The sequence below is a fragment of the Lottia gigantea genome, assembly GCF_000327385.1.
Source record: "Lottia gigantea unplaced genomic scaffold LOTGIsca_75, whole genome shotgun sequence".
NCBI lineage: Eukaryota > Metazoa > Mollusca > Gastropoda > Lottiidae > Lottia > Lottia gigantea.
The window spans coordinates 86,910-98,990 of NW_008710508.1; the positions used below are offsets into that span (position 1 = coordinate 86,910).

The following is a 12,081-nucleotide window of genomic DNA, read 5'->3' on the forward strand; positions in this document are numbered from 1 at the left end:
TAAAGATTAAAGATGTCAATATATTATTATATTATTATTTTGATAAACGTAGTGTTTTTAAACTATTCATTTCAATTATTAAATGAAATGAATGGAGTTTTAGCTTACGTCCTACTTTTCTTCACCATGTGGGTAATGAAGACGGGCAACGCCTTGCAGGATGCTACGTGGGAAATTTTGCCCGGACAGCGGCATTAGCTTTCTCTTTTTCGATTTCCAGCTTTTAAGGGATCTTTAATGTGCACAGCCTATAGCACATGGTGCCTCGGTTTATTGTCCTATCCGAACGACTAGACACATTTTCCATGTCAGTCCCTCTTACCTGCATCACTGACAAGGGGAAACCGGGTTGAAAAAATATGCCGGGATTGAACCATGGACCTTAGATTAGCGAGCAAGCGTTTAACTCACTGAGCCACCGGGCTCCCTACAATTATTAAATGTCTATGATATCAAATATTATTATATATCAAATATGTATTTTATGCCAATAGAAAACGAGATTTGAACTTGATATTTATTGTGGTAGCTGTTAATAACTGCATCTATAACTTTTGAATATTTGTAATTTAGTCTCCGTTGCTTTTGTATGTATTATATATTATTATGAATATGTATATATTAATTTGTGCCTTATGAGCCATTGACTAAAGACATAAAGAATTTGAATTTAACTACGGTTGTCTATGACAATTAGTGGTCAAGAGATCCATAAAGTCTCTCATGAATGAAATAAAGCTAAAGCTAAGATTCCATATACGCGTCATGCGTCATCCGTCATGCGTTAAAAATCGAAATGGTTGGTTTAAAAGGGTATGATTCCATATATGCGGAAGCGATATCTGTCAAATGGTCTCCGTCATGCGTCAAAAAAAAAATCGCTGGGTGTAGCGATTTTTATACGTCCACATCTCTATATGTGGACGTATATTGTCGGCACCCTGTCCGTCCGTCGGTCCGAGTTTTTGATGAAATCAAATGAAATTCGGTATGTGTATACATATTCATAAAACGAAGATCAAGTTCGAATTTGAGCTATTTTCGACCGTTAGAAGCAGAGTTATTGCCCTTGCCCCAAAATCTTGAATATGCTATTACTCTCTTAGTTTTCAACCGATTTTGATGAAACTTAAAATTGATGTTATTGGACCTAAATCGAAAGGTTTAAAAAAAGTTTAGTTTAGTTTACTTCTGATTAAATTTAAGGCTTTTACAAGATTTAGGCCTCTTACGTCAGTTTTGAGAAGTTATCGCCCTTAACCTCTATACAGTAAGTGCTTCTATCAACATCATTTGCTTGTAAACGCTCTAAAAACTAGATTTATTGATGGAATCAAAAGAAACGAAGATCAAGTTCGAATTTGAGCTATTTTCGACCGTAAGAAGCGGCAAGCAGACTTATTGCCCTTGCCCCAAAATCTTTAATATTTACCATCCGTATGCCGCGATGGGCGTATATGGCTGTGGTCCACTATCTTTGGCTCATCCGGACGCCTTTCCGCGTCCTCTCTCAAATGTGACGTATTTTGTGGGGATTCCTTGTCTTTTTTATGCACCAAGGCATCCATCGGTCTAGAAGTCACTGCGTCAAAAGAAAGATAACGCATACGTTTAATGCACAAACGGAATCATATTTGACGCATGACGGATCCGCAAGGGCCATTTATGTCCGCATGATATATCCGCATGACGCGTATATGGAATCTTAGCTTTAGGAGAGTTTCAAAACGTAACCAAGTTATTCTGCAGATAATGTGCAAATTAATCTTTTTAAAATATCAGCTGTACTAAAACAAATTGTCCAGAACTTTCTTATCAGAGAATCTATGACCTACAACATTTACATTTAGAACTTGCTTATCTGTTTGTTGTCTTTAAATAGGACAGATCCGAAATCGTATAGACAGTGGACTTGTTATTGAGATGTCAAAACCTTGTGATGTGAAGTTAAAAAATTATGATATTTCAGAAGAGGTCGGTTTTCTATTAGAAGACCCTTTAGTAAGTACTTAACCAAACTCTCTTACAATGGACGAATTACATGTACTATCAAGCTTTGGTAAAAAATATTTACACACCAAACTAGTTGGAGCAATTGCAAAAAAAAACGAAGAGTGATGGATGGGACGAAACACATGCAGTATATCTTTCCTAATATAATCTGTATTGCTAAATTCCCAAGTTGCTTCTGTACAATTCTCGCTCTTTAATTGGTTTTAGATAATCTCTTTGCAATCCCTTAAACTTTCTTTGTGGAATAAAGTGTAGAAAAGTATAAAGTGCAATTAGTTTTGTTTTAATTTACAGGAAAAACTTCCAGAATACTTTGAACCATGGAACAAATTGTCAAGCGCAATGCCAGAACTAGTTTTGGCTGGTATATTTAGGGAAGAAGTGAAAAAGGTACAATATAAGATGGAGCTGCCAATATCCTTTTCCATTTACAAAATTAAAACATTTCTTGTTCACTATGATTTGAGTTTATTGATTTAAGACGCAGGTGCCTTGAAAATAATCTCACAATTTTTCTTGAAAAAGTCATGTCGGAAACGTTAATATCCGTCTCTCTTTTCTACGATTTCAACAGAAAAAGGATTTGACATTTATTCTTGTTTTGTAGATTCCAGAACTTGCCGACGGAAAACTAGCGAATAATAAAGAATTAAGATTAGCTCATCTTCAACTATCAATTATTGGTAGCGGGTATATATGGCAGGATGGTGATAAAGGTGTTCCAAAGGTGGTCATTATCAAATTCCATGATCATTTGAAATATTAACAACGATTGAGTGCATCATTTTTTTCGGAAGGCACTCAAAAACTTTTACCACTTACGATAAAAGACGCATGAATACAAATAATATCACAATTGATATTTACATATTTGTTGGTTAAATGTAAGCAAAAACTAATTCTCATTCAGAAACAACTAGGACCAACAGATTAAAAAAGTAAACTATTAATGTATTCAATGACTCAAACAACACACTTAATTTAACTTATCTAATTTTTTATACGCCCACATGAATTTGTCGTATATTGTCGTTGCCCCTGCCCATCGGTCCGTCCGTCAACATTTCTTTTGGGCACAATAGAGACTACAGTTTTCATCTGATTGTAATGAAACTTGGTGTGAGCATTGGGTTTCATAAGACGGCGGACAATTTCGAATTTGATGATTTTTCCAAAAACGGTTTTTGAGTTATTGCCCTTGACTGAAATCGCGTCAAAATTTTACTGTGGGCACAATAGAAACTTCAATGTTCAATGGATTTTGATGAAACTTGGTGTGAGTATTGGGATTGATTAGACGGCGGTCAAGTTCGAATTTAAGATTTTTCGATGAACGGTTTTTGAGTTATTGCCCTTGACTTAGTAAAATCGCGTCAATATTTTGTTGTGGGCACAATAGAAGCTACAATTTTCAATGGATTTCGATGAAACTTGGCGTGAGCATTGGGATTGATAAGATGGCGGTCAAGTTCCAATTTAACGATTTTTCAACGAACTTTTTTTTAATTATTACCCTAAATATATCAAATTTGACTTGTAAACACAATGATGGCTACAGTTTTTATCGGATCATCATGAAACTTGGTATGTATGTATATATTAATGAGAGTAAAGTTCAAATTTGTCTATGTTAGTTAGTTAGTTAGTTAGTGTGAATTTGTTGATGTATCTTTGCATGTATATTATGCAAAAAAACAAAAATTCTGGATCATGCAAGCTCTTACAAAAGAATAATGAAGCATTATTATTTGCAGATGATACCAAGATGTATAGCAGTACCATGGTACAATGTGTCTAAAAGATTAGATATTCAACCAATTTTAAGTCACCCATCCTTTTGTTTAGCTAACTGTAAAAAGATAGATCCAGAGAGGTAGGATGATGTATAAGCATTGATGTCCTAATCATATTGACAATCGACTTGTACTTATTTTGGTCTAGAAATATTGTATATATAGTTTTTATTTATGACTTTAAGTTTTATACGTCCAGATTGTCGTTAGCCATCTCCCTGGGTATCCGTCAGTCCATCCCCCGTCAATAATTTCTTGTGAGCACAATAGTGACTTACGTTTTTTAGTTATGGACATACATTGTATATTATTTATATATGAACATTGGCTTGTGCATTTAATGAATCAGGTTTTGACGAAACTTTGCATGCAAAAATCATTATATTGATGAAGAGTATGAGTTCACAATATCTTGATCAATATTTTTATTATTTTACTATTTAAGTATTGCCCAGATTAATACATACTGTTAAGTTTAAGTATATTAAAGCTGCTTTTTGCGAAGGCACTTATAAATCAATATATTCCTTTTCCTTTTCAGACCTTTAAGTTTAGAGTAAGTGAATTTTTTATCTGTATATTATGGTATTTTGCACATATAACATAGGAATAGGTTCCCTTGACATTTTTAACGTCTAAATTTTGAAAATTAGACATTGGTTTTGAATTTCTGATTGACATCTATAGTTTTTTTTAAAGTTAGTTGGCACAAATTTTTATACATGCTGATTTTAATACGTGGTAACTATTGCAAATAGCAATAATAAAGATCAAAAGCAAGAATGTTGTGTGCTAGGGGTAAACGTCCAATTGCGATGAATAAACATTTAGAATTAAATTTAACACAATACAGGAGTGGTTTCTGAAGTATAATAGCCTCTTTCTGTTTAAAAGATAATTCTGGTTGCTTTTCAGAAACATGAAAAGTACTTATAAAGTACCTGGTGGTGATAGTTGTAATTGGTTTTGTATTGTTACTGGTGCAGTTGAGCTAGAAGTTGCAAATTCTTTGAAGGTATGACAATTTAATTATCTATTATCTTTTTCTATTGATTGTATTGTGGTTGTAGCTCATAGGTGATCAATTATCTGAAAAACTTCATAGAGTTTGTACAAGATATTTCTTGTATGTCAGTTTAGTCGACAGTATTGTATTCTAAATGTAGATTGAGATATTTCTTAAAACTGTTTTCTTTCTTTCCACTAAAACCCCAAGCAAATGAGTCAAAGATCTAAGCTGCATTTGAGGTTTTGTCAGGTTCTTGTATGAAATTGTTTTGAGATTATATGGATATCATAGTTGTCTTAATATTATTCTAGCCTATATTAACAATATTAAACGGTGTTCAGAATGGAGATACAGAAGTGGTCATAACAAATCTACAGAATCTTACCAGTGTTATCAGACAGTTGAAAACTGTTGTGTCGAGGATGCATGGTATATTTTGAACTTTGTAGCACATTTTAACCAGGGAACATTTTTGGGACCCGGTTACTCCAATTAAATGTTCTTTTTATGTCTTTACTTGCAACCTGATCAAATTGATTCAGCTGTAAATGTTCCGGGTGCCCAAATCTCTACAAATCATTTTATAATTCTGTTTTGTGGAAAAAATGGAAAAAAATTAACACCAACCAAGCAATAAATAGATAATTCTTTTAAGTCATATAACTTTACACTTTTACAAAGTTCTGTCTTTAATTTCTTGTAGATAATCTAAGTTCTGAGTTGTTTTACAACGTCATCCGACCATTTCTTGCCGGGTAAGTATTCATCAGACACATCAGATAGTAAGACATGATATGGTTCTGTAATTAATTGATTTACCTAAAATGATGCTTTCCAAAGAGATACCCTCTGGAATTTATTGCAATGTTTTCTTATCTAAGATGGGGAGGGGAAGACAGTCCAATGCCAGATGGTTTGATATATGAAGGTGTAGAAAATAATAAACCAATAAAGGTGAGGTATTGTCAGATATACTAATCAATTAAAACCATATATAATATTGTTTTTTTAATCTATTTACATTAAATAGAGAGATATTGAGTTGAAGTTTCAAACGATGATCGTTGTATCGAAATGGCAGCATGGTTCTTCTGCATTTAATCTTAACTTTGTTTTATTATGGTTTTATCACAGGCCCTGGGAGGAAGTGCTGCTCAGAGCACCATCTTACAGACTATTGATGCTGTTCTAGGAATCAAACATAAGGATGGTAAATATTCTGATGTACATGAATTGCTATATAAAGTACCTCCACAAGATGGCATACTAACATTTTTCTCTACTTAATTTACACTATGTTTATAATTAAACCTTATAAAACAAATTCAGTTTGAGCAAGGAGATACATAGTTGTAAAAAGCATATTTTAGATATTGTTCCACAGTTCTCGTCCGATCACTGAAGTTAACCAACGTCGGGCTCGATTAGTACTTGGATGGGTGAGATAGTGAAAATTTTACGAACTGTTCCTTTGAAGTACAACTGCTGTGTGTACTTTTTACCAAACAAATTGTAAGCGATTATCTTCAGTATAGGTACTAGGATATTTGAAATCCACACTGTGTTTTTAGTAGTGATGTGAAATTCCATTTCAGTTACATTTGACAGGTTTTTGTATATAATTTTAGAGAAAGAAAAGTTTCTGAAACTAATGAGAAAATATATGTTACCTAAACATCGTCAATTTATAGAGGATATAGAAAACTTACCTAGACAACTGAGCGAAATGGGTGAATTTTCCTTCATTTTTATACGCCCACATGGAAATGTGGACTGTGGACTGTTTTTGATTCATTGCCCTTGGCTGAGAAAAAAAACGGCATCATATTTTGTTTCTAAACACGAGACTACAATTTTCATCTGATTTATATGAAATTTTGTGTGATCATTTGTATTAATGAGATTTTGGTCCGTCGGTCCGTCCGTCAACATTTCTTGTGAGCACTATAGAGACTACAGTTTTCATCTGATTTTGATAAAACTTGGTGTGATGCTTTAGATTGATAAGATCTCGGTCAAGTTCGAATTTGACATATTTTCGATGAACGGTTTTTGAGATATTGCCCTTGACTTAGAACGCCTTGAAATTTGTTAGAAATAGTTCGTGAGCAGGATTGAAGCTACAGTTTTCATCCGATTCTGATGAAACGTGGTGTGATCATTGGAATTGGACGAGTTCTAACTTGACGCATTTTCGATGAACGGTTTTTGAGTTATTGTCCTTGGCTTAGAAAAACGCGTCAAAATTTGTCCATGTAAACAAAAGAGAGTACAATTTTTATAATGATATTATGAAATCAATATTAATGAAATTGGTGTGATCATTTATATTGATGAGATCTAGGTCTAGTTCTAGAATTTGACTTTGACTTTGTGTTTGATTAAATATTATATTTTTTTTAAGTTCTTACTACTTACAATGATGAATTAAAGAAAGTATATAATAGTTGTATTGAATCTGTTACACAGTTTAGAAGTTACCATATACAAATGGTCACTAAGTAAGTAAGGGGAATTTTTGATAGAAAAAGACTTGAATTTGAATTAGCACAATATGTTTTACGACCACGAAACGGTTAAATAGTGTTTGTTTATGAAGACGTGACTATCATTCTCAAAACTATTGTGAAAGCATCTAGAAATGTCAAATCTCAAATAGTTAGATAATATTTCCAACACTTATACCTCATTAGCTCTAATCAGTCTTTTTTCACTTTCTCTAGATATATTGTAATTGCTGCCAGTAAGCAGAATAGTAATAAAGAATTCGAGAGTTTGTCTAAAAAAGGTACCGGTGGCACAAGTAAGTGTACCATCTTTCATTTTATTGTCGATACATGGGGATTCACTGTATCTAGAACGTGTTGACTATCATTTAAAAAAGTAATCCTTAAAGGACATTTAGGGGTAGAGATCATATGTAATTATTTCACCTAAAGATGCCAATGAAGATTGTTGAAACACTGTACAATAATAAAAAAACAGTAGTATACCATAAATTATTTATGTTATTTAATTTGCTATAGCAGACTTTACTAAAAATGTGAATCAGTAATTAAAGCACTGTGTTGCTTTAAGCTTTTACTTTCATTCCATCTAACAAATATTTATTCCATTAAACCTATACTCTCGTCTTTAGTAATTTGTTTTTTTAAATTGAACATGAGTTAATCGATGTACCTTAACAGTGTATGTGATCTTTGTATATTATTGTAGTGTTTGTTATCTTTATATATGTGTAGTTTCTTTGTCGTTACAACTAGGTTATAACTTTTTATACTTAAATGGACAAATGCTCCATTTTGGGGGGTTGATTTGAGTCTTGAAAATATGTAAATAGTCTTAAGAAGTACTAAAAATAATTCCTTTAAAAATATCTCAATATATCAATTTTACTCACTATTTCTATATGTCTTTTCCATATATCACAAGGTATCTTGTCATTATTTGTAGCATTCAAACGCGGATAATACTAGACACACATGTATTTGAAGGTTCAAATTTCGACGGCAAGCTGTGAACACTGTTACTGAATGGCTTAGCTTAAAAATTCTCGTTTCTGAGACTAAAGTATGGTTTGTCAAAAAGAATAGCGAACAAGTATCTTTAAAGTGGAGTATGCGCCATTATATTTGGTGTATTTTCAAATGTTTATGTTATGAAAAACGATTTTAAGCTGAATGTTATAGTAAATTTAAAAAAAATTATAACAAAAGTAAGTACTTCCTCTATATACCTGTGCCAGTGCCTTCTGTTACCTTTCAACCACCCTAACAGACTATATTGCCATGATTGTTAAATTAAAAATTCATTTCACAGTATTACTTTAAACTTGTCATAATTGTTGTTGTTTCTTATAAAGCTGGCTCACAACTCTTAAACGTAAATTAATTAATAAATTATTGTATTCTCATTGTAACATTTAGTTAATCTTTGGAGCATTTGTTTTTTCAGATTTAATACCATTCCTTAAAGGCCTCAGAAACGATACCAAAGATACAGTTAAATAAATCAACTTTATTTGTGACAAATTCCTTTTTTATCTCTACTCCAAATTGAGACTTACTCTGAAGATGATAAAGCTATCTTTCGGGAGATGCGATTAATGTACTTTAGCCTTCTTAACACTCTTTTACCTCATTACAATAATCGTGAAATTGCATCAGACTCTCAAAGGTTTTTAATGAAAAGATTAACAACAAAATATTGTGAAATATGTACTCTAATTGTGGGTGACGGGATTAAAATCACCTGGCAAAAACACGCCGAGTCATATATAAATAAATCATAAATTATATTTCGGTTAAGTAGATGCATACATTCATTCGGCAACTCTCGACAAATTCGGAAAGTTGAATCTAAATAAGTTTCAGAGTGCTGTCAAGTTGGAGCGTTATTTGATACCATTGTGTGGTAAAATAGCCTGTAAAGTTAAAGTTCAGTTTAATTAAGATAAGACCAAATATTTTTTCCGTTTTTTATTAGCTTTTAGCTTTAATAAAACCACTTCAGTTCAGGTCTAACACAGCCCTCTTGAAGTTCGTCAAATTAATTTCTTGACTTAACTTGATGACGTCTGCTTTAACCAATCAAATCTCTACCCTCTCCAGCGCTGATATTTTGCGTTGTTTATCAGGTTAGGTTAAAGGTTAATTTTTACGAACGGATAAGAGGGCTGTAGTTAAACCTTTACTGAAGTGGCTATGTTAAAAATAAAAGCTAATAAAAAAAACGGAATGAAAGGTTGGTCTTATTTTAATTAGACTGAGAGAAAGTTCTTGATGTAATTTTTCCATACTATTTCTCATAATATACTACTACATGTACAATGTACATTATACTTATCAAACGGTTTACTCAGCTCTATTTTTCACTATCAATAAATGATATCTTGATACTTTTAACATCATCCTACAAGTATTTTCATTATAGTTATCAATTAAAAAATGGAAAGTGACGCATGAAATCGTCATTTGTCACGCATATAACACCTGTAAGGGCCTGTTTAGTTGAAACAATTCAGACTTGTTTTTGAAAATAATTGGGTACAAACCTACTTAAAACGATAAAGATTGGTTGATCTAAAAATGATCTGATAAAAGTCAAGGATGGATTTGCATGGAGGGAAGGTCTCGAACATCTGAGACATCTCAGACATTAATATTGTCTTGGAATCTTAAATAAAAAACGGAAAAGAAAGACAATTCTGCCAATCAAAAATCTCTACCAAAGAATGGCAAAATCGAGAGTAAAAGGTGTACAGTAGTTGACTCATCCAAAGAGAAGTGCCATGATGTGATGTTTCATGAGTAAACATGATCTGCTTCGTGCGTATGGTCTGCTTAGTGTACGACAAAATAAGTGTGTCGTAGATATAAAGAATTGGCCCATTAAAAAACTACTACCTGGATATAAAATTAAAGTCTCAAACTTGGTCCATAAGTGTATATTCATCAGTTGGGCATACTAGGTGCCATGGTAATCTCTATACAAAGCGGTATATCCATTAAGATAAGTAATTATTGTCAATGTTTTCATGTACCCCAATTACGACTGCGAAACAGTATGATGTATTACTTTCATTTCTGTCCTGGCTGAATTAATTGTTCAAATATTAGCCAATCCGAATGACTAAGCTATTTTTCATCATATAAAAGGAAACGGACAAACTGTATGGCAGCTACACATGTTCAATACTTATCCATTCAGGCCATTATCAACCAACTTACAGTATATATTTAATGTAAATAAGTTGACTAGTTAGTTACACACTGTGAACAGAAAGTAGGACACACGAACCTATAATAAATATTCTGTCGATGGACTAAGTAAATAGCCTACAACTTGCACAATGTCGTCTGTTAAGGCTTGTGATATGAAATTAGTGGATTATGATATATCACCGAAAATCGGATTTCTGCTAGAAGATCCTTTGGTAAGTCAATCGTGTATTTTAATCTAATTGAATATCTGGCTTAATAGACCAATAAGCATAACACGACTAGAAAATTGACGGGTGAAGGAAATAAAGTCGCCTTAACATTTATTTAGTTGTCAGTTGATAGAGCTAGATTTCAGCTATGGTGGCGTAATAAGCTCTTACGATGTCCCGGGTCCAAAAAAGTGAACATAAAGTGAAAACACATCAAATTTTACACTTTTTGTAAACTAAGAAATCTTCAACACTTTTTTTCATTGATATTTCATTGATAACTGTTTTAAGATGTGTTTTTGACAGAATACATTGTATCTTCATAAGTTTAATAAATTTGAAATTTCCAGACTTTAATGATAGCATTATAATTCGGAATTATCAACAGGATAGTTGAAAGTCAGCTTATGATTAGTTAGGCAATGTGTTTCTGCTAATTCCCACTGAAGATATTGCACTTTCATGTTATTACATCACAAAAGCCTTTACTGCAATCACAGGTATACAGACCTTGAATGGGCAATCGAAATATTATACTTACAATGTATTGCCCTTTTGATACGGTACAAATTTCAATAAATGCTTATTAAAGTGTGATTCTATATAGACCAAAACATCAGATAGCCATTTTGAAAGTTGTCGGCTGGTGTAGAGACAGAATAAAAAGGCAGTATCTTGTGGATTTTGCACAGGGGATTTAAATCCATTTATTCATATCGGACCCGCCAAACCCAGACATTTTCCAACAGATGGAAATTTTGCTGTAGTTCGGTCATACCATAATAATCCTCCTACACCATTTAAATCATGTCTTTTTTTTCATCGAAACAGATCTCTCGCCGGCCATTTCAAACTGCATGCGCAGCGAAAAGTTCAGAGAGTCACGTGATACTAAAAAACAGGTCTAGTTGTTCTCACTTTTCAAACAAAATATCTATCAGAGTCTTGGATAGATGTTCCGGACTATATTCTATACTGCAGAGTTTGTCTTTCATGCGCATGTGGTTGGTTAGTTGTTACTTTCTCAATATTAACTCCGATAAAGGCTGTAAAAGTTACAGTTGATTTATTGAATCTCGAAATGAATTGCTATCAATGTTTTGATTCTAACTTGGATTTTGTCTTTCAAAATTGCTGTGAAGGCCTAATGTAATTTGATGCTTGATGCGTCAAAGGTGCGTCATATTATGTGTTAACATCTATATACAATGTCAATGACATACTTTGGTGAGCATTGCTTGAAGAATATATGAAACATGTATGAGTATTTCTGAAATTCAAATCATTCAAATTCCTGCAGAGGTCCAGATAGTTGGATGAGATTAGATCGAGTG

General features: G+C 32.8%; 2 protein-coding genes across 2 annotated transcripts in view; both read left to right on the top strand.

Moving 5' to 3' along the window:
• Positions 1-1,923: 1,923 nt before the first annotated feature.
• Positions 1,924-8,841, top strand: LOTGIDRAFT_236096 (hypothetical protein; the record flags this gene model as incomplete). Its single annotated transcript, XM_009066277.1, has 14 exons — positions 1,924-2,001; positions 2,308-2,403; positions 2,621-2,740; positions 3,768-3,886; positions 4,348-4,362; positions 4,722-4,821; positions 5,127-5,244; positions 5,519-5,570; positions 5,697-5,769; positions 5,950-6,025; positions 6,444-6,545; positions 7,220-7,316; positions 7,539-7,618; positions 8,770-8,841. The coding sequence occupies 14 exons, from the start codon at positions 1,924-1,926 to the stop codon at positions 8,823-8,825; spliced, it is 1,182 nt and encodes a 393-aa protein (XP_009064525.1). The 3' UTR covers positions 8,826-8,841.
• Positions 8,842-10,666: 1,825 nt separating this feature from the next.
• LOTGIDRAFT_168388 (hypothetical protein) overlaps positions 10,667-12,081 on the top strand; it is a gene marked incomplete at both ends in the record, with an annotated part of 3,440 nt that continues 2,025 nt past the window's right edge. The window contains one exon of the mRNA XM_009066278.1: positions 10,667-10,750. Within this exon, the coding sequence (XP_009064526.1) occupies positions 10,667-10,750 (84 nt within the window). The remainder of the gene's footprint in view (positions 10,751-12,081) is intronic.